The following is a 23,848-nucleotide window of genomic DNA, read 5'->3' on the forward strand; positions in this document are numbered from 1 at the left end:
CTGCCACCTCACTGGAGAACGTGTCGGTGGGATTGAGAAGGTCCTCAAAGTATTCCTTCCACCGCCCAATGACGTCTTCAGTCGAAGTCAGCAGCACACCATCTCCATTATATACAGTGCTAGTGGCACACTGCTTCCCCCTTCTGAGTCACCTGACGGTTTGCCAGAATCTTTTCGGAGCCAACTTAATGTCACTTTCCAAGGCCTCACCAAACTCCTCCCACACACGGGTTTTTGCCTTGGCGACGACTGAAGCCGCAGATCGCTTGGCCTGTCGATACCTGCCAGCTGCCTCTGGTGTTCCACAGGCCAACCATACCCGGTAGGACTCCTTCTTCAGCTTGACGGCATCTCTCACCTGAGGATTATCGCCCCAACAGGCACCAACTACCTTGCGACCACAGCTACAGTCAGCCAGCAATGGAGGAGCGGAACATGGCCCATTCTGAGTCAATGTCCCCCACCTCCCCCAATATCTGGTCAAAGTTCTGACGGAGATGTGAGTTGAAGATCAATCTGACAGGTTCTTCTGCCAAATGTTCCCAGCAAACCCTCATTACACGTTTGGGCTTGCCTGGTCTGACCGGCATCTTCCCCCACCACCTGACCCAACTCACCACCAGATGGTGATCAGTTGACAGCTCAGCTCCTCTCTTTACCCGAGTGTCCAAAACACATGGCCACAATTCGGATGACACGACTACAAAGTCAATCATTGAACTGCGGCCTAGGGTGTCCTGGTGCCATATGCACTTATGGACATCCTTGTGTTCAAACATGGTGTTCGTGATGGACAAACTGTGGTTTGCACAGAAGTCCAAAAACTGAACACCACTCGGATTCAGATCAGAGAGGCCATTCCTCCCAATCACACACCTCCAGGTCTCACTATCACTGCCCGTGTGAGCGTTGAAGTCCCCCAGTAGGACAATAGTCTCCAGGAGGAGCACTTCCAAGCACCCTTCCCAAGGACTCTAAGAAGGCTGGGTACTCTGAACTGCTGTTTGGTGCATAAGCACAGACAGCAATCAGGACCCGTTCCCCAACCCAAAGGCGTAGGGAAGCTACCCTTTCATCCACCGGAGAAAACCCCAACATACAGTCAAGGGGCTATGAGAAAGCCCACACCTGCCCGCCGCCTCTCATCATGGGCAGTTCCAGAAAAGAATAAAGTCCAGCCCTTCTCAAGGAGATTGGACCCAGAGTCCAAGCTGTGTGTTGAGGTGAGCCTGACTATATCTAGCCGGTATCTCTCAACCTCGCGCACCAACTCAGGCTCCTTCCCCACCAGTGAGGTAACGTTCCAAGTTCCAAAAGCCAGTTTCAGCAACCGAGGATCAGAACACCAAGGCCCACGCCATTCGGACACTGCCCGATCCACAAAGCACCGAACCCCTACTACTGCCCCTCCCATTGGTGTTGGGTCGATGGGAGGGGGCTTTGGATATAATTAACTAAAAACAAAATAGCTAAAATGTTTTCAGATAGGAAGTTTGTTCTGAATATTTTCAAACAGACACGGGCAATTGTGATATACTTGAATGGATCAGCCCGAGTGCTGTTCACTATCTCACTCCTGAAGGCAAAACACCCCATTCTCAGAATGCGAACATAAACAGTATTGAGCTATCTCTTTCCTGAAGTCAAAGACCTTCCCGGTGTATTTATTGTGCCACTCAAAAAAATAATCTCTTCCTTTGGACATCATGGAATGTACCCTGTAGAACTCTAGGCCTGTGGATAAGGTTTTCCTGATTTTCCAGAGTAGTCTAGAAATTGAGGAAATACTCATTTTTTTCTGTTGTGAAACCCATGGCCTTTGGAATAGTGCTCTGACTCATAGGGAGAAAAGAGAGAGTGTGATTCCTTCTTTTACTAAATGGCTCAACAAAATGTATGAATCATTATCATTATAGGTTTGAACAGCATTGTGTACAGTATGAAAATATAGCCTTTGTACTTTTTCATGCGAAACCTCTTAAAAAGTACAGTCTGCTGCATGAAACCACTGCAGCATAAATAATTTGCTATGTGGTAATCCGTCTGTTGATTGGCCTCAAAATCATAAAAGATGAAACTTTGATCTGAAAGTTCATAAAACATTCATGCATAATTTCTAAATCCACTTTGGCATCAAAGTGTTTACACATATTGTAAGATATTATGCTTTTTGGACCTCGACCCTGTTGCATTTAGGACTTTAGAATCTAGTTTTGCGCAAAGAACGTTCTACATCCGTTCTGATAGCCCCTTTATGTTTATCATAACAATATTGTGATTTTCAAATCCTTAGACATTCTTTACATCGTACAATCTTTTGAGGATGATTGGGACAGTAACAGTCGAGACATACTTTGCAATGGAAATCACATTTGTTATGTTTTGCATTGTTAAATCCTGCATAACAGTAAGGCAGGCGTAGCATCTACCTAGTACACCTTGATTTTTCACTATGTAATAGTGGTTTTTATGCAAGAACAAGTAAATGGTTTTGTCATGGGGCACCTTGGTGTTTTGAAAAAAATAGCAACCATTTTTGTTAACAGCTCAGTACAACACTGCAATTTCACAGTTAAAATGTTGCTCAAAACGTGTTACATCAGCAAAGCTAACCATATCATTTACAGATGATCCTATCAAGTTGCAGCTGCTTTGCAACTTGTTCTACTTGAAAAATATTCTTATCAGGATTTGTCTTTGTTGTGAAAAACATAGATGTTTCATCTTTTTCTGAACAAACTCTGAGTTGAAGGTATGTGATAGCTTTTGCCATCCACCCTACTTCAAAATCTGAATCACTAGTTGTAAAGCTTCAATGGAAAGTATTCACATTTGCAAGCAACAACAGCAGATAATTTCATGTAAATGTTTACCTGTACATGCAATAAAACATTGAGTGAATCACCTTGAATTTCAACATGTACAACATCAGTCAGTCCCACTTCATCATTAGCCACATCCAGCATTGGGTTTAAAATCTCAAGAACGTAATTGTAAAATCAGCTAAACTGTCAACATTACCTAGTGAAGAAAAGGTCACCTGCTTGCTAATTTCTGTGGTCTTGAACCTGTACAGACAATTTCTGATGATATTTGGGACTATGCCATTTCCCATTTGATGATCGCCATTGGTAGGTGAAGGAGGAGAGGTGTTATTCAGTTCAGCCTCTCTTTTAGCATTAGGTGAAGGGGCCTACTAGATTCATTATCAGACATAAAAGAGTCTCGTCATCATGAACAGGACTGGTTGATGAGTCCTGACATAAGTTAACCAGACTTTGTTTAATCTCAAAACACTTTGGTTTAGTTCAAATAAAAAATCCTGAGGTGGTACATTTTCTACAGTATTGAGAGGCTGTGGTACTGACTCTGTATTAGAGTCGTGTTTATGAGGTACCGACAAACTCTGTTTTGTAACCTTGACAGCTTAGTTGACAGAAAACATAATATGGAGTTTCTGCTGTAATTTTTAAGGTTCTGTTAGGAGATGCTACAGATTCAAAGTTTGAGCTGCGTTCATGAGGTAATGACAGACTGTCATTAAGCAGATTCAATGCATCTAATAAAATTGGATTCAGAGTTGTGCATGTATTGTGCTTCTTTAGAGTGTTTTGTAATCAGACCTTGATCCAGTACATGACTAAGTGATTTAGGGTGCTCATTATACAGTTTGATAAAGAAATGGGGTAAGACCTCTTAGCATTATTGTTTAAAAGATCACTCCTGGGGCATTTCTGCACCATTTAAACCATGCAGACTATTACAGTGACTGATGAACAGATTTACATGTTTTTAAGAGTGGAAAAAAGCAGAACACATATGTTGCCATATCTGTGTGCAATTGTGTGTTTCAATTTCCATAGTTACAAATCAATGGCTTGTGACAGAAAGCGTAGAGAGCATTGACCTCTTCCAGACAGAATGGCAGACAGACAGGCATGACTGAGATCTAAAGAGGAACAAAACACAGAATTAGAACTGTGTAAAGTACAAAATATGGTTACTTTTACTTACTCAAAGGACTAAGAAGGGAGTAGAAATTCACATTATCTTCTTGATCTATTTTGCTTGCATCCTACTAACTAACTAACTGACTAAGTAATTAACTCACTGACTGTCTGATTAACTGACTAACTGACTGTCTGATTAATTAAATCACTGACTGTCTGACTAATTAACAAACCATACAGCAATTATACTGAATCAAAGGCACTTAGAGAAGTTGGCAGATGCAGCTCGTAGGAATCATGAATGACATCTTACTATAGCATTGAATATGACCTCACAGTTTTTAATGATTTGACAGCATCATTCTCATCATCACTGTCCACTGCTATAATCTCATCCCTATGGTTTTCAACTAAAATAACATTTTCATTATCAACGGATCATGTCCATTAAATAAAATAAGCACAATACAGATGTCTATACAAAACATAAAGTCATAGGACTTCTTACAAAAATACACTATATTGCCAAAAGTATTCACTCACCCATCTAAATCATTGGATTCAGGTGTTTCAATCACTTCCATGGCCACAGGTGTATAAAATCAAGCAACTAGGCCTGCAGACTGCTTCTACAAACATTTGTGAAAGAATGGGTCACTCTCAGGAGCTCAGTGAATTCCAGTGTGGTGCCATGGAAAGATGCCATCTGTGCAACAAGTCCAGTCATGAAATTTCCTCGCTACTAAATATTCCACAGTCAGCTGTCAGCAGATGTGGAGGCGCGTAGCGCGTAGAGGTCGCTAACTTTCTGCAGAGTTGGGCTCTGCCCCTTAGTTCCAGTGAAAGGAACTCTTAATGCTCCAGCAGACCAAGAGATTTTGGAAAATTTCATGCTCCCAACTTTGTGGGAAGAGTTTGAGGGCGGCCCCTTCCTGTCCCAATATGACTGCGCACCAGTGCACAAAGCAAGATCCGTAAAGACATGGATGATCGAGTTTGATGTGGAAGAACTTGACTGGCCTGCACAGAGTCCTGACCTCAACCCGACAGAACACCTCTGATATGAATTAGAGCAGAGACTGTGAGCCAGGCCTTCTAGTCCAACATCAGTGTCTGACCTCACAAATGTGCTTCTGGAAGAATGGTCAAAAATTCCCATAAACACACTCCTAACCCTTGTGGAAAGCCTTCCTAGAAGAGTTGAAGCTGTTACAGCTGCAAAGGGTGGGCTGACATCATATTAAACCCTATGGATCAAGAATGGGATGTCACTCAAGTTAATTTGCATGTGAAGGCAGATGAGTGAATAATATACACTGTGTGCAGAATTATTAGGCAAATGATTATTTTGATCACATCATCCTTTTCATACATGTTGTCCTACTCCAAGCTGTATAGGCTTGAAGGCCAACTACCAATTAAGTAAATCAGGTGATGTGCATCTGTGTAATGAGAAGGGGCGTGGTCTAATGACATCAACACCCTATATAAGGTGTGCTTAATTATTAGGCAACTTCCTTTCCTTTGGCAAAATGGGTCAGAAGAGGGATTTGACGGACTCTGAAAAGTAAAAAATTGTGAGATGTCTTGCAGAGGGATGCAGCAGTCTTGAAATTGCCAAACTTTTGAAGTGTGATCACCGAACAATCAAGCGTTTCATGGCAAATAGCCAACAGGGTCGCAAGAAGTGTGTTGAAAAAAAAAGGCACAAAATAACTGCCCATGAATTGAGGAAAATCAAGCGTGAAGCTGCCAAGATGCCATTTGCCACCAGTTGTGCCATATTTCAGTGCTGCAACGTTACTGGTGCATCAAAAAGCACAAGGTGCGTGATACTCAGGGACATGGCCAAGGTAAGGAAGGCTGAAAAACAACCACCTTTGAACAAGAAGCATAAGATAAAACGTCAAGACCAGGCCAAGAAATATCTTAAGACTGATTTTTCTAAGGTTTTATGGACTGATGAAATGAGAGTGACTCTTGATGGGCCAGATGGATGGGCCCGAGGCTGGATCAGTAAAGGGCAGAGAGCTCCACCCCGACTCAGATGCCAGCAAGGTGGAGGTGGGGTACTGGTATGGGCTGGTATCATCAAAGATGAACTTGTGGGACCTTTTCGGGTTAAGGATGGAGTGAAGCTCAACTCCCAGACCTATTGCCAGTTTCTGGAAGACACCTTCAAGCAGTGGTACAGGAAGAAATCGGTATCGTTCAAGAAAAACGTGATTTTCATGCAGGACAATGCTCCATCACATGCATCCAAATACTCCACAGCGTGGCTGGCCTAAAAGGTCTAAAAGAAGAAAAAATAATGACATGGCCCCCTTGTTCACCTGATCTGAACCCCATAGAGAACCTGTGGTCCCTCATAAAATGTGAGATCTACAGGGAGGGAAAACAGTACACCTCTCTGAACAGTGTCTGGGAGGCTGTGGTGGCTGCTGCACGCAATGTTGATCGTAAACAGATCAAGCACCTGACAGAATCTATGGATGGAAGGCTTTTGAGAGTCATCGTAAAGAAAGGTGGCTATATTGGTCACTGATTTGTTTTTGGTTTTGTTTTTGAATGTCAGAAATGTTTATTTCTAGATTTTATATTGGTTTACCTGGTGAAAATAAACAAGTGAGATGGGTATATCTTTGGTTTTTTGGGTTGATTGAGAACATAGTTGTTGTTCAATAATAAACAGAATCCTCTCAAATACAACTTGCCTAATTATTCTGCACACACTGTAGTGTACTTATTTGGGTTTTGTGATTCTTGGGAGTTAATGGTTAATGCACACTTTCAACACAAAGAGTGAGTCAGGAAGCACACGTGTGTGCACAGTCTATGGCTGTCCCACAGTCTATGGCTCTGTCACTAAAGTGTTCAGTCAATGTAAAGTGATAATCAAAACCCCTTTAAGGTTAACCTACATTTTAGTTTTGAACATAAACTATACATACATTAAAATATATTTACTTAATGTGATAGCTATTCAAGTTGCATTACATTCATACATAGTGTTATTTTATTAGATGATGTAACTTAAAATACACTCACTTTATTAGGTACAGTTCAGTTGCTTGTTAACACAAATAGCTAATCAGCCATTCACATGGCCACAACTCAATGCATTTAGGCATGTAGAGGTGGTCAAGACAACTTGCTGAAGTGCAAACCGAGCATCAGAATGGGGAAGAAAGGTGATTTAAGTGACTTTGAACATGGCATGGTTGTTGGTGCCAGACAAACCAACCAAAATCTCTGAGGAACGTTTCCAACACCTTATTGAAAGTATGCCACGAAGAATTAAGGCAGGGGGTCCAACCTTTTTACTAGCAAGGTGTACCTAATAAAGTGGCTGGTGAGTGTAAACGTCAATAATGAATTAATATATATTTCTCACATTAATTGCTGACAAATGTGAATCAAATCTGGTGATCCTTAATAAAGGATGCATGCTGATTTAAGTGTTAATCCTCTACATTTACTTGATCTCAAATACACTAGATCATATTGTGAACATTTCAGCTTGTATGATAGTCTATTTTAAAAACAAATTATACAATTTTATATATATTATATCTGTTCGTACTTGCTGAGAGTTGATTCATGTTTTTGAAAAGGTTAGGGCTATGTTCAAGTTACAGCTCTGTTTGGCAGAAATCCAGGATCACTTTGTTTCTCTGGCCTTTAGAATGTATCTGCACTTAACACATTACATCTGTAAGGGGTAAGCAGTGGGGTGCCAGTTACACAGAGGTACACGCTTGAGCTGATGTATGAAAATGAAAACTGAGAATTTTGCGTTTGTTAACACTCATTTTTTAGTTTAATATGGTTTAACTTTAGTCAACGATGACTTTAGTTTTCATTTGTATTAAATGCTTAAAGTCTGTTGGACCTGTCACAAGTTCTTATGAAAGTCCCTCTTATTTTCTCTTTATCAGCTAATGACAGGAACTACTCTGTAATCTTCAATGCAGGTTTGCCAACTGCTACCAAAAGCTGATTAAATGAAAGTAGAAAAGTGTTGTTGTTCGGGGTCATGGTCAAAACATCTTTGCCTCATCTAACCCACTGACTCTGACATTAAACATAAAGTGCTCTAATTATAATAATGGATCATATCATGTCTGACAACAAAAAGAAAAAATATGAAGTGACTTTTAATGCTAGAAACTTTAATATGAGAATAGAATTTTGATGCCATATAGGTAGGCTTCGCCAGGGTGCATGTAACCTCAAGCTGATTTGCCTGTAACCAGGATTTTATCTGCTAGTCTGTGGATGGCAGGGAAAGCAGAGGGTGGCTGAGAGGAACAGCGCTGCTGCTGTCACCATCACTGTGGTTTGCCCCAACGCGGTAAGCTGTGAGGAGCCCTGCCAGCTCAGGAGGAACTGCGGGGGCGAGGACGTGGCCTCTGAACGACGAACCAGCAGCGCTTGTTTAAGAGCGCGTGGGTTCAAACACCAGCAAATACACCAACTGATGTACACCAGCAAGCTGATAAACACCCAGAGAACAACCTGTGTTCTCTTTATCTGTCGCAAAAACGGCGCACTCCTTAAAGTTGGAAGAGGAGCCATTTAAGACTAGAAACGCTATGAAATGTGAGAGGGGGTTGAATCTCTGCGTGCAGGCGGAAGTGACGGTTCTTGTGGCAGCAGGAAACGGCCACTTCGTCGCCGCTTTTATTTGCTGCCGCCACTAAACAGCAACTACGCGGCCACTTTTATTAGCGGCCGCCACTGAGCAGCAACTTCACGGCCACTTCACCGACACTTTGCAGAGTAAACGGCGGCCGCTCTGCACCTGACACATTAGCCACTTCTCCTGGGGCATGTTTCGTGGTATCTGTCACATCACCTGCAGCTACGATGAGAATCACATAGCCACCACTATCTAAAGGGATTTGCCATGGGCTCTTGGGATTTTCGGAGATAAGGAATTACTGGAACTTCCATATTCCTTAATAAGTTGCATACAGGCACTGCAGGCTACACGTTTTTCACGAAGTGAATAAGAAATAATGTCTAAGCAAACAATAACTCATCACACATTACTTTATCTAGCCTCACTAAAACGCTGTGTTGTGTTAGCCGTGTTGTTTTGGATGTTATAAAGAATATTTAGCGACGTGGTGATTTCAACTGACTTCGTCCTGTGATGGCTGTTCGGCCTAAGAGAGACAGTAATTATACAGTAATTATCCATCCATCCATCCATCCATCATCTTCCGCTTCTCCGGGGTTCGGGTCGCGGGGGCAGCATCCTGAGCAATGAAGCCCAGACCTCCCTTTCCCCAGCCACTTCCACTAGCTCCCTGGGAGGGATTCCGAGGCGCTCCCAGGCCAGCTGGGCGATATAGACACACCAGCGTGTCCTGGGTCTTCCCCGGGGTCTCCTCCCCAGTGGACTTGCCACAGTAATTATATTATATTATATAAATATTTACTAATATTATTAAGATTTAGAGACCCTTATTAGTCCCACAAAATTTCACCTCAGCATTTAACCCAACGGTGAAGTGAAACACCACATACACTAGTGAGCACACACACACTAGGGGGCAGTGAGCACACTAGCCCAGAGCGGTGGGCAGCCCAAATTCGCAGCGCCCGGGAGCAGTTGGGGGTTAGGTGTCTTGCTCAAGGACACCTCAGTCATGTGCTGTCGGCTCTGGGGATCGAACCGCGAGGCTGGTTCCCTAACCTCCAGCCCATGACTGCCCCAAGGCAATATACCAGGGCAATATATCCTGAAATGGGTTTTTTGTGTGTTTGGAATGTATTTTAGCAAGGATTGCATTTTATTTGAAATGTGAATGTAATCTCAAATGATGGAGATGTGATTAAAATGAGGAGAAGTGGTGGTGAAGTGACGGTTGCTAATAGAACTAATAACTAATAAACGTCCTCCCGCCACCCCGTATGCAGTGATCTTATTTTGAAATGTTCAGAAACATCTTAAACAATGATGCGGTCAAGCATGGAAGACAGGCCTAGTCCTTTATGAGCGAGGAAGGGTGGACTGTCACTTATATCATCCAACTGCCTGAGAACAGTGTTCCTCAGTGACCCGCTGCGGGAACCTTTGGTGTCACTCTCTATGGTGCATCGTGAAAAGTTCCAGTTGGGGATCATCAGACAGAACTCTACATACACTTCACACGCTCTACACGCTTTATATACTGCACAGGTTTGTTTTTAAAGGCCAAATACTCATTATGTAAATATGCAGAAACAATATTAATTGAGTATTAGTAACGTATTTATAAATATTGAGGTATTTTCCCCGTTGAGTCTTATTCACCCATGAGAGAATGCCATTTTGCAGACATATCGGTCAGTGAATGATAAGTGGGCGTTCTTGTTTTACGGAAACGCCTTTCATTGCAATTCGACTGGAGTGTGATTTCCCGCTATCTGAGATTTACCGCTAAGTCTGTAATAGCGGCGCACTAGGCGGACTCTGAACTGCAGACCTCGCGCATAAAACGGAACAGACGGAAACACGCAGCTATTCTTTCTTTTCTGCAGAAGAGTAAGAGAGAGCGGAAAGATGGCATATCACCAGCAGCAACAGCCCTTCTACAATCCCGTAAGTCTTCTAACTGTTGACGAAAGTTTGTTTCGTCTGTATAGCTGCTGTCCTCATAGGGTTGGTGTGTGTGAGCGGCATATTTGTTCTGGAAAGAGCTTAATTACTTTATAACATTGGCAATGTCAGGCTTTCAAACGGACTATCGGTCCATTTGATGATGCACAGCTTACGTTTTATTAAAGCTTAGTTACCTTGTTGATGTGTGACTTGTGTGCAAAACATCTGGCTGGAAATATGGGGGAAAAATCATGGATTAGTTTTTGACCCTCACACTCCTTTTCTATAAATGATACACTTTGTGAATCATTACACAGTTTTGTAGCTATACTTGGTCAAAATTTAGTCATGAAAATGCTTCGAAAAGTCAGTAAAACTGTAAAAATGAGAAATGTATCTGATTTCTTTGTTTGGGCTTCTTTATCTTCTCTGTCATTACTTGCGTTATAATCCTGCCATTTTTTCCAGAGAGTTCCTTTCAGTGGCTCTATCCAAGGAGGTTTGCAGGAGGGCAAGAGTATTATCATAAGTGGACGGGTTTTGCCAGGAGCCAACAGGTAAAGCAAAGAGCAGGGACTGGTGAGGCTCTTTTCTCGGCTATTGCCTTCTCTCAGACGGTCGAAAAAGCTGGAAGGGGTCAGGAATTCCAGGAATTGTATTCTGTAGTTTGAGGTCCACCTCCCTATATCGACTGGCTGAACATTCTTCACTGAGGAGTTAGAGAAAGGGGTAGCTCTTATTAAGCTACTTTGCTATGAGGTGAATTATTTTTAATGTGTTAGATATAGAATCATTAAGATGTAAAGTTATTCAGAGTGGTTTGATATAAAGTGCTGTCCTAGAGAAGCTTACTGAGAATTGTTCACAGTGGTGGTGAAGGACTGTGCTTTCTTTAAATACATTCAAGGTGGAATTGGCTACACACAGCAGGCCCTGGTAAGCTCCCTTCACTGGCTTCCTGTAGCTGCACACATCAGATCTAAAACTCTAATGCTTGCCTGCAAAGCAAAAAATGGACCAGCCCCTACCTACTTGGTGGCAATGGTGGAATCTCAAACTGAACCATGAGCCCTTCAAGCTTCAAGTACAGCTTGGCTCTGGATAACAGCGTCTGCTAAATGCTGTAAATGTAAATGTAAATGCAAAGTAGTACCCAAAGTCACCTAATGTTTTTCAGAATTAGTACTTACCAACGTTACATATAAAACACAAAAAAGGACACACGTAGGTGCACCTGGTGGTCTGCAGAGTAAAAAAAATGCATTCAAAATCACTCTGAATGACTTTGTTTACATCTTATTGTTTTTGAAAATAGCTCTCCTGTACAATTATAACACTGGTTCAGTGAAGAAGAGGGATGAGACAGACTGTCTCTCTGTGCTCCTGTTGGGGCGTTCAGTGAGGAAAAACAGGTCTCAGGTGGCTGCCGTCTGATGTGACCACCTGGCACTGTTCTACAGGGGCCTCAGGTTCAGACTTGTGTATTCTCCTACATGTGTAGTCATTTTTTTCCATAGACATATAACCTCACAATTTTGATTTGTTTCACTTTCTCTGGGAGCTCAGTACCATTGCCATTTGAAACTGTATTTATTTTGTGCCTGTTGTATTGCTGTGTGTATTGTAGTTACTGAAGTCTTTAGATTAATAACGGAATATAAGTCTATAGTGCAATGGGGTAACAAGAAAAAAGTAGCAGAAATGATAGAGAATGTATGTGGTACTTAAATTAATTACAGATGTGAAATAAAACACAGAAACCAATTTCAGTTTATGGACAAATTTAAGAGAAATTACTGATGGCAAACTATTGTGGACTGCAGGCCATGTGACAACTCTAACTTCCCTTAACCTCATCACCACCAGGTTCCATGTGAATCTCCAGTGTGGTTCCAGACATGCAGCCGATATTGCCTTGCATTTTAACCCACGCTATGACAGTGGCGCTGGGTACATAGTGACGAACACCTACCAGCAGTCTCGCTGGGGCACAGAGGAACGTAAATATCAGGCTCTGTTCCCCACCGGTAGTCCTTTTACCCTGCAGATACTGGTCAGCCAGGCCTCATACAAGGTCAGTTTCACTTATTCTTTTGTCCATGAACAAAGCAGGAAATGGTTTTGTTAATTCATGTGACTTCTTTGTGGAAATGGACCAAATTAGACCACTGCATGTTTCTGTACTCCCTTTACAATGAGTCAGGCACCTTTAAAATGAGTTAGGCCTGAAGCTTCCTTGAAGCCAGGTAAAGAGAAAAATACCTACAGAATCTTGTTTCTGTCATTTGCTGGGGTTGTTCAGTCTTTGAATTCAGTTCAGGTCCTGGCATATATGACAATATGCAGAATTAATAAAAAATGTATGGTGCAGGATCCTAATCTGACAGAATGTCTTTCATAGATAAGTGTCAATGGTAGCCATATCATGGAGTATAATCATCGTATCCCATTCCACATGGTGGACACAATCGTGGTGGATGGAATGGTGGAGGTTAATTCCATCGCTTTCCAAAGCCCTGCGGTAAGAAGGCCCTTGATCATATTACAACTCTTACCTTTACACATAACCAATTCGCACTAGCTTTATGACTCATTATTCATTATGAGTGGAATACTGCTATGTTGTAGTCAAATGATTGAGGAAATAACAGAAGTACATTTTTCTCCTGTTGCAGCCCTACTTCCCTCAGCCATCTTATCCAGTAAGTATTTACTGCCCTCTCACTGCACATGTTGTAATTCTAATTTAGCATTAAATACCAGGAATGGTATTAAATTTCAATGTAGTTACAATCCTCAGTTGCAGAAAAGTAATACACAGCGGTGATTTGTAAATCCACTTTGACTTGTATCAAACAATAACAATACAAATAAAAGATATCTAATGTTTTACTTACTTTATCATCTAAACAACTAGATCAACCAGATCAGTTCATGTCAGTCAGGTCCCCTGATTATTATTAACAGGAAAAGTGATATAACAAAGTGGTAAACAGCCTCCTATTTAAACGTTTTTGGAATGTTTTGCAGCCATCAAATTTGGAATGAGCATACATTCTCAAACAGTTCATAAGGTAAAATAATAAATATTGTGTTTTTGTAATACAGGCCAAACAATTTACTAATCACTTTCTGTTTTTATTAACATTTCACATTAAAAACTAAGGTTTGAATTTATGTTTAGAAGAAATTTTAAAAAGTAGTATCAAAGTCATCTTTTAAAGGATCATTGTTGATGTTGTGTTAACAAGATGTTGACGTTAAAATATTTAAAATGGAATTCCATTAATGGAAATGGTGATTAGATTTTTTAATGCTTTTTCTTTGTTTTGTGCAGGGTGTCATGTCTGCCGGGCCAGCATTCCAGGTATGTGTTAGTAGGCATTTGTTTTAAATGTTTGAATGTGATTTTCGTCAGAGAAGCTGAAATAAAAAAAGTTTAACAAATTCTGAAAGATCCTGTTATTTGACTTAAAATATATAATATCCACAGGACTTTAAGCTGCTGTGTCATAATGATATTTTCCATCTTATATCTCCTGTTACACCTTTAGGCACAGTATGCTTATCCTGTGGGAAGTGCTGTAAGTAACTTCTCATTTAAGAGTTTCCTCTGCATAAATAGAATATGTCGCTGTTGTCAGAAGAAAACCTCGTATCTCCAAAATAGTAACTTTTCAGGAGAAGGAAAAAATCTGCTTTAATTTTAATGAAAGTCAGTGGAACCAGACGTCTTTCCAAGTCATTTTGGGCCATTTCTTTTCATCCATTCTTCATGAAATGTACACACAATGTAAAAGACAACAGGCATTTTCAAATTATGTCAAAAACTGAAAAACGATAAAAATGGAGATACAAGGTTTTCTTCCGACAGCAGCAATATGTAGAAATACCATATATATATATATATATATATATATATAGATAGGAATGCTCAGGTAGAAATACAGTAATTAAAAATGTATCAGTACATACTTCAGTACAAGTTTTTGCAGCGATCCCTGTAATACATTATAATACAATTTTTTTTTCAAGATTCTTTTTTTATTGCTTTTGTCACAGAATGTTTAGTCGATAGTCCTTTGTATTTTTTTTTGTACTGAAAGAGAGTGTTCTGAAAGCCAAAAGATAACAATAGAGTGGTCTAAAAGCAGCCTTCTACAGAATCCAGTACCAGAATATTATTGTGATATTTGTAAGGCTGCGGTATCGGTTTATCTTTATTCCAATGGCTGCAGCTATTACTGTGGGGATTTTTCACCAGTCTGTCAAGGACAGCTAGAGAAATATAGCATTCATGAGATCAATGCATACTAGGTAATGATTTACTTCCTATCATAAACTGCTACGTTGAATCACATGCCTCTAAGATGATGACAGCAACCTTGGCCACATCCAGCAGCTTCCTGTTTTTCTTTTCTGCACAAGCACACATTATTTTAAGAGAAATGATCTAGCCAACTTTGTTGTTCACTGCAGGTACCTGGATTTTCCCCTGCACCTGTCTATGTAAGAACGTCTGACTACCTCACATGAAGAGTTCACATTCTGTTTTATGCTCAAATGAAAAGCTCATAATAACCATTAATAATAAAAAGCTGTGTGCTTTATCAATAGAGTGTTCCTTACAAAAGTATCATCAGTGGTGGATTACGGCATGGCAAAAACATTTCCATCCAAGGAGTGGTGAACTCTCAGGCTCACAGGTCAGTTGTTACAACTACAGGATTCAAGATCATGAACCTGTGTGTCAGGGTATATACAGAGTGTATACTACTGTATTGTGCAGACAACAGAGAACGTTGTTGCATTCATGAAAACAGTGTGTTGTCTTGCCCTTCAGTAAAACCTTTGGGAAAATTGTTCATGCTAAGCACAGTCCCTTAGTGGACAGCACAGTCCCTTAATGGACATACCGTATAGGATCTTTCCAACTTTAACATCATCAACATCAGCAATTTATCCATTTTTTTTATTTTAGTTTCAGTTTATTCCACATCTAAACAACTTTTTTTCACAATTAAAGAAATACAAACACAATCAAAGGCAGAGAGAGAGAGAGAGAGAGAGAGAGAGAGACAGACCCATACAGCACTAAAAAGTTTTAAGGACCTGAGAATATTAGAATTAAAAAGCTGTTTGATCAGTAAGTAATTATATCCTTTCTATTTTTTCTATATATATAGAAAAAAAGACACTAATTTAGAATAAATACCAGTAACATTGAGACAAGTATCTCTGTGGTACTCTAAACTAAGCAGGTTAAACTTGCCTGCATGCAGTCTAGAACGGTCACCCATGGAAAACATTTGCCACACTATATAATTAAATATACAATAAAGGAGACAATGAACTTTTGAGCAGCTGAAATCCTACATCAAACAATAACGGGAAACATTTCACTTGTAATACTACAGCAGTCGGTCTCCTCAGTTCCCAAATTCTTACAGAGTGCTGTTAAAAGAAGAAGTGATGCAGCACAGTGCTAAACATGAACGCTGACCCACTTTTTGAAATATGTTGCTGGCATCAAATTCTAAATGGGCATATATTTTTTTCAAGTAAAACAACAACATTCCTCAGTTTCAACATTTAATATGTTGTATTTGTACTATTTATATTTAAATATAGGGTTTTCATGATTTGCACATTATTGTATTTTGTTTTTATTTATATTTTGCACAGCTTTCCAACTTTTTTGAAAACAGGGTTGTAAACAAATCAGTCACAAAGAAGAAGTGCCTTTATTTAGTGCCATGGAAAATAATGAGCAAGATAATGCACTTTATCAAGAACATAAGTAGGGATAGACCTGTTTTTGTAGTCCCTGTGAGGAAAAAAATGTCTGACCAGTAGAATTTATGCTGGTCTATGATGTTTTTTGTCAGCAGTGCTATGATCGGCTAATAAAATTGGTCATTTAATGGAGGCAACCATAAAACGGCGGTTGTATCCCATATTTCTGGCAAATCAAACAAGCCAAAGAACACCTACATAATGTGAATATTTTGTGCATTTCAGCAGAGTGCAGAGTGAAATCAACTAAACCAATTGAAAACAGACAAAATGTCACAAAAAAACAAACTTCAGCAAAGGAACAAGGTGGGAAAACAAGAGTGTTTTGGGGGTGTGACACTTTTATTATTGTGAGACTCAATAATTGCTCACTAGCACCACCTGCTGACCACAATGTCAGTCAGGCCATTTTAGGGATTTACTAATATTACAAACTGTTGTTTTGCGTCTGAAAATGACTTTCTGACTTTTCTCTTTCTCTGTTTTAATGTTCATATCCACCAGGTTCTCTTTTAACCTGCGTCACAGATCTGGCATTGCCTTACACTATAACCCTCGCTTTGATGAGAATCTGGTAGTGCGTAACACCCTAATGGGTGATGCGTGGGGCCCAGAGGAGCGCCACGGAGGCATGCCGTTTAGCAAGGGACAGCCCTTTCAGGTACAGTGTTTTGAAAACTGAACATTTAGTGTTTTTGTAATTTTTTACTTTGTTTAAAGCTAAATCTAAGTAGCTGATGAAAACAGAATGTTTTTCCCCTGAGAACTAATATTGTTTGTGTCCTATACCTGCTTGTGTATTTCAGGTGGTCATCTCTTGCAATCCCCACCATTACAATGTGTTTGTCAATGGCAGGCAAGTGCATACATACAACCACCGCTTCAGCAAATTGGACGAGATTGATATTCTGGAAATTTCTGGTGACCTGAGCTTGACCTCTGTAGTGGCTTAGTTCATTTTTTTGCGTAGAACTTCCTCTACAAGCTTTTCAGGTCCCAGTTCATCGCATTTTACATGTAAGCCATGCATTTAGTATTGCCTCATTGTTAAGAGTTTCAATGTAGCTTAGATGGCTGAATAAGCAATGTTATCTGACATTTGTATCTGAGGCTTTTGATTTGATTTTATTCCTTTTCTCATGCTTGCATTTAATCTTCCTTATATTCAAATGTAATCCCTAAAATGATATTTTTTGTATTCTAATATTCTAATCTTAAAATATATTGCAATGCTACCAAATAAGGTGGATTTTATATTACATTTATCAATGTTCTGTATTGAAGTTATGTAATCCTATACATTTTAGTCCTCCACTGCCAGTAGAGCAGCTGTATTTGGTTGCAATGTGTCTTAGGCCTCTGTTTATTATAGTATTTACCATGGCCCTTGTTGATTTGCTTTTGGGTAAATCCTCCATGACATTATTTTATCAGCTTACATTTCATGACCCCTTGAAGGACAGAATGACTCAGTCAACACTGTGAAAATCTCAGATGTAGAATTTGAGCCACTAATATACTTTGTTTTGCTACATTCAAATTGGATTTTATGTAGCAAACTATTTTTTGCATAACATATTTATATGACAGCCTTACTCTGCCAACTTTTCAAGCTTTATCTAAATATGCTTAACATTATTTTGAAGGAACTTAAGCAAATTGCTTCGACAGTGTACATCATACTTTTCTTACTGAAAAATCTGCTCCCTGCTAGCCTTTAGCCTCCGTGCTTGCCCAGGAGAAGCTGATGAGACAATTTCAATAACTGTAATGAAATGGTGCCTATAATTGTTCTGCTCTTCTGCTATATCTACATTTGCCTGAAGGGGGGAGTATATATCTGCTCAAAAAGGGAACAATGGAAACATCTCCTGTCTTGTTGGTCCACTTTGTTCCACTGCTGTGAAAAGATTATGTAAATAGGGGAGTGCTCTTAACTGCATAACCTAATAAATTTCACAGCAGTTACTGAATAGTACATTTTAAGATTAATAACTGAATAAAATGCCTAGAGCGATTGGGATTAGGTACTGTAAACTCAACATCTGTATGTCCCTTTGTTATTACATTATATTATGATAATATTTTTTATTCTACATTTGTAATGCTTTAGTCTTCAAGGGTCCATCTGTGGGCCCACACTTCAGTTCATTCTCATAACTAGATAACCTACTTTCACAGTAGTTACAGAAGAAATCAAAAGAGTCATTGGTGGTATAATAAAAAACCTTAAGATTAATAACTGAATAATAAACCTTGGATGCAAGGGGTTAGGCACAGTCAACATATGTGTATGTTCTGTTATATACCATTATATGCATTTTTTTAATTATTCATTTGTAATGTGGCACTACAGAAAAAGATTTCATGTAGAACGGATTCATACATTTAGAAAGGATTTGAGACACTTAGGGGGCACCAGCCTCAAACAAAAAGGTAAACAAGAGGCCATACCTGTACAAATTAATCACGATTTGTCGGATTCTGTAATTTTGTTTCCTGCTAAGGTCTCACAGCTTTCTAAAACACATAACCCTGGTGTTTTAGAATTTCCTACTTGTGTGTTTTAAACAAAATTATGACGTTGCTACAGTGATCAGTGATGTTCATGTTCGCTACTGTGAAATGGTGCATATGCCTACAATACTGCATGCTTCTCCTGCCTATTCATCTGCTATTGCTATTTGACAATTTACTGCAATCACTGCAATTTCAAGTTAAAGGATCAAAAAGTGTTTTTTTTTTTCTATTAAAAAAAAGATGAACTGTTGTGATACAACTCATTTTAAATTGTTATACATGATTCCTATACACTGCTACACATGAAATTTGCAATGATGGGTCAAACATTTTGTTTTTAGCGTTTTCCTTTTTTACAAGCAAAAAAGTGCTTAAGCATATGTGTTCATTTCTATTTAGCTAACATGTCAAGTATGCCCACAGTAAAAGTCTGGAGCTATTTTTTTTCTAATTCTTCTTTTAGGACTGTTTATTATGGGCTGGAGAGCTGCAGAGGTTGCAGAGGCTGGACAGCACTTTAGTAAAGTGCATTTAATTGCCTAACGATCACAAAACTGATGTAAAATGGTAAAGAAACTGTAAAGAAACTAACGATTCCACTTTACCATAGTGATAGTAGGTTGTGATGTTTTACGCAAGAATAACCTTTTTATTTGGTATCTGAAATGTCTTCTGTGATGTTGGTAACTGTTAAATAATGATCTGGAAAAAAGTTTTCTTTGGGTACAGTTTTGCCCTACATAAACCTCTCCTCCATGAATGGATTTTTTAAAAATGACATTTCAGGCCAAAACCTAATCACAAAACTATCACATGTCTCAGAAATCCTTATGACCATTTCATGTAATAACTACCTGTGATGAGGCTTTCAGAGGTGTTAAAGGCTTCAGACATCTGGTTCTTATCACCACCACTGTGAACAATGCTGACTCTGTAAGTTGTTCTAGAATGACACATTTTACATCAAGCCATTCGCAGCTACTGTGTTTACATCTTGACTATTTTATGCAGAAATTCTGAAAAATCAGTGGAATTCCCCTTTAAATCTCAAACATTTAAGCTTACCATTCTCTTGTATATCTTCTTCTTCTTTCGGCTGCTCCCTTTAGGGGTCGCCACAGCGGATCATCTGCCTCCATCTTGCCCTATCCACTGCCTCCTCTACTTTTACACCAACCATCTCCATGTCCACCTTCACTACATCCATAAACATTCTCTGAGGTCTACCTCTTCTTCTTCTACCCGGCAGCTCCATCTCCAACATTCTTTGACCAATATATCCACTATTCCTCCTCAACACATGTCCAAACCATCTCAACCAGGCCTCTCTGGCTTTATCTCCAAACTGCTCCACCTTCACTGTCCCTCTGATCTGCTCATTTCTAATCCTGTCCATCTTTGTCATTCCCAACGAAAATCTCAGCATCTTCAGCTCCGCCACCTCCAGCTCAGCCTCCTGTCTTTTAGACAGAGCCACAGTCTCCAAACCATACATAATAGCAGGACGCACTACTGTCTTGTAAACCTTCCCTTTCACTCTTGCTGCTATCCTTCTGTCACACATCAGCCCTGACACCCGTCTCCACCCACTCCATCCTGCCTGCACCCTCTTCTTCACCTCTTTTCTACACTGTCCATTGCTCTGGATGGTTGACCCAAGATTTTTGAAGTCATCCACCTTTACAAATCAGTTATAGTTGATGGCTTCCTGCTTTATTTTTCACATTTAGATTATTTAACATGAGGATGGTCTGGGTTGGAAACTCTGATCCCAGCTTTGCCCTCCCTTCATTTACTCCAGGGCCAATGAACACTGTGTAGGAGTACTGATGGAAAATAAAAGATCCTGTGACTGATTTATGATGTACAGGCATTCTATACAGCTTCCAAAAACTCTTAACTTCCAAGACAAATATAAATGTGGGTCCTTTACATGCACTACTTGTCCAAAAGTGTCCAGACATGTTTAAATAATGAATACAGCTTCTTTAAAGGAGAATTCCACTGATTGTTTCAAATATTCTCATAATTCAATTGTTAACATGTAAACAAACTCAGTCATTTAGAGCCATTTGATGTGAAATGGTTCATTGTAGAGAAATTTGTTGGCTTAGATGTCTTTAACATGGTGATGATGGAGACCAGGGGTCACAATGTCTGCAACACAAATTTAACTCTTTTATTAATTATGCACAGAATTGGGATGTAGTGGAATTTTGTGAAGTATTGGGAATACGTGTTCAGAATACAGAAATTAAGTATCTGTATTTGGTCCAAGTTACAGTTTGTAAAGGCAGTATTCAGAATACAGTTACTTTTTACATTTTTTTTTTTGGTAAGTCTAATTCTGGCCTCAATTAACAGCTTCTTTACAAACAATGAAGTAGACTGATAAATCTCAGTGAGCCTCACTCACCAACTCTTCTTAAGAAGAAAATCTCTTCTTAAAACCCACTTATTCAGTTTTAGTAAGATTCTAACATTCACCAGCGATTTCTTATTTGAGATTTGGCCTTAAGAACAGAATCTGCACACGCTCAAGAGAACAAATGTGTGAACAGTTCTGCTGTTTAAGAACACGTCAGGAATTTGTCATAGACTTTTTCTTAGCACCTTTCTCAAGAACAAATTGAAGAAAAAAATGAGGAAGATATTACTGAATGAGGTCTAGTGTTACTGAGCTCTGCTAAAGCCTGAGCAGAATGATAAATCAAAGTCATGATCAGTTATTAAGCAAGTGTTATTGAGCTCTACTAAGCATTTTGCCCAACTGTGATTATACAAAAATGAGTGAATTCACGTCTTGATATAATTATTATATTTTATTTTACTATTCCATACAATACTGTAAAATACAATACAATTGTAAAATGTTTCAGAACAAACAGCAGTAAAGTTAGCTTTGAGGTTAGCAATTCAGAGTTCCTATCACCACCACTCTGACACAGTAATTTTCTCTAGAACAGAGCATTTTACATGAAACCACTCTGAAAGACTGTTGGCATCATACTGATTTCAAATTGTGAAAAGTTTAAAAAAATTGCTGGAATTCTTTTTGAAAGGGAAATTCCACTGACTTTCCCTTTTTTATTGCATAATTCTATCGTTGTGATATAAACAAAGTCATTTAGTGTAGTTTAATGTAAAATGGCTTGTTGCAGAGAAACTTACTGACTCAAATTTTTTTATGGTGGTGGTGATAGGAACCAGAGGTCATGATGTCTACAACATAAATATAGCCATTTTACTTATCATCCCAAACCAAGAGGAATCTACACAACTTCTAAGTTTTTATATATGGTTTATAGTAGTCAAACAGCCTAGCACATATTTCTCCACCATAACATGGCAAAAATGTATCAGGCACTGTCTAAGGCATCAGGCAGCATATTCCTAACCATTTTGTGTAACAACTTTCTGTGAGAGAGCTTTAAACTCCTTAGACGTTTGGTTCCCATAACCAACACTGTGAACAATTCATGCTCAGCATGTGGCTCTTATCTAGAACAAAGCATTTCACATCGAACCACTCTAAATTACTATGTTTATATCTTAACCACTTGGTGGAGGTCCTCTTTTTGTTGACCCAAGTGTTTATTTAGCTGTGCCCAATTTGTATATTCTCCATAGAAAAATAATGACCAACAGAATGGAAACAGCAGCACGTGACCCTAGGGTCACCATGTCCAATGCCAAGCGTCAAAGAGAGGGGTATAAAGCCTTGGGTTGTGGAGCGGTGGATCTGCGCTCTCTGAAGTGATTGAGCTCCATCAGATATATCGGGGATGCAGAACTCATCATCCAACATCAGTACCTGACCTCACTAATGTTCTTGTGGGTGAATGCAATCAAATTTACACAGCAATGTTCCACCATCTACTGTAAAGCCTTCCGAAAAGAGTAGAGGCTGTTGCTGCAGCAAAGACAACCTCCCTTATTAACACTCCGGAGAAACAGCGAGAGATGATGAACCTTCTGCTCCTCTGTATGAGCTCCATGTCTCTCCAGCAGCAGCAGAGCCGCGCAAGCGCAGCGCCAGACTGGAGAGAAGGACTCAAACTTCCGGTGGTGTGTCATGGCGGCGCTGTGGACTATGCTTGAAGTGAAAAACTGAACCCCGCTCCCTCTCTCTTCTCCTCCTGCAAGACTGGGGGCCGCTGCGGGGTGTTTCGCACGGTAAACGAGGCCGGTTGGAGCCCAGGGGCGGAGAGAGAGCCGTGGTGCAAATCCGCCTGACCATGGCGGCGCACAAACCAGTGGAGTGGGTCCAGGCCGTGATTACCAGATTCGACGAGCAGGTAAGAAAGAATGAGGGAGAAGCAGGAGGATGGAGCCGCTGGTGGTGGAGGTGTTGAGGAGAAATGGCCAGAGGCAAAGGCGGTGTTCGGTGTCAGGAGCCTCGAGCCACCGCGGCTCTATTGCTGCTTCAGCGGGGTGAAAAGAAGCCGCTCGGCGGGTGATGAGCTGCGCTCGTCCGCCTTGTTTAGGAAGCTAAGCGTCGTGGTTGCTAGCCGCTGTCGCTTTAGCTTCTCGACCGTAAACGTTAACCTTAGTCAGTCCTGAGGAGCAGGCAACTTTGAGGAGTACTGCTTGGCTACGTTCGCAGTTTATTTGCAGTTTGAAGCCTGAGGGGAGCGGAGCTCTCCCGGTGGCTGACTGCATATAAACAAAAGGCGGTCACCGGGCTGTTTTGGTGGCCACGCACTGTCTTGTTGACAAGACTAACGTTAGCTCGGAGTTGCCGTACAGCTCTGGGTGAAACCGGCGGCTCGCTGTAGGAATATGTGGGGTACTGAAAGCTAAATGTAGCGCTGAATATTTGGAAATGACGCCTGGGTGTAACTCACAAGATTTGGAAGTGGGTGGGCTCTGTGTTTGAGTTGTTAGTACCCTTTTGATGGAAAAATGCTAAGGTCTCTAACTTCTGCTCATTGAGCTAAGATCTGATTCTTACTGATTAGAAGACTTACGTAGAGCTCACGTTGTTGCG

At 40.2% G+C, this 23,848-nt stretch overlaps 2 protein-coding genes across 6 annotated transcripts in view; both read left to right on the plus strand.

The window, feature by feature from the left end:
- The first annotated feature begins 10,400 nt into the window (after positions 1 to 10,400).
- LOC108425907 (galectin-9-like) lies at positions 10,401 to 19,121 on the plus strand. Its single transcript, XM_017694972.2, has 11 exons — positions 10,401 to 10,542; positions 11,011 to 11,099; positions 12,409 to 12,616; positions 12,944 to 13,063; positions 13,218 to 13,244; positions 13,880 to 13,909; positions 14,097 to 14,126; positions 15,022 to 15,051; positions 15,160 to 15,248; positions 16,843 to 16,999; positions 17,145 to 19,121. Exons 1-11 carry the CDS (start codon positions 10,504 to 10,506, stop codon positions 17,289 to 17,291), a joined length of 966 nt encoding a protein of 321 aa, XP_017550461.1. The 5' UTR covers positions 10,401 to 10,503; the 3' UTR covers positions 17,292 to 19,121.
- A 3,026-nt stretch (positions 19,122 to 22,147) lies between these two features.
- The window catches only part of nf1a (neurofibromin 1a), a 77,071-nt gene continuing 75,370 nt past the window's right edge, over positions 22,148 to 23,848 (plus strand). For 2 of the 5 annotated variants that reach the window (XM_037546552.1, XM_037546553.1), the window contains exon 1: positions 22,148 to 23,156. In XM_037546552.1, coding sequence (XP_037402449.1) covers positions 23,097 to 23,156 — 60 coding nt within the window. In that variant the 5' untranslated portion in view covers positions 22,148 to 23,096. The remainder of the gene's footprint in view (positions 23,157 to 23,848) is intronic. The other 3 variants (XR_005131717.1, XM_037546554.1, XM_037546555.1) reach the window with 2 other exon arrangements.

The sequence above is a fragment of the Pygocentrus nattereri genome, chromosome 17 (assembly GCF_015220715.1).
Source record: "Pygocentrus nattereri isolate fPygNat1 chromosome 17, fPygNat1.pri, whole genome shotgun sequence".
Lineage (NCBI taxonomy): Eukaryota > Metazoa > Chordata > Actinopteri > Characiformes > Serrasalmidae > Pygocentrus > Pygocentrus nattereri.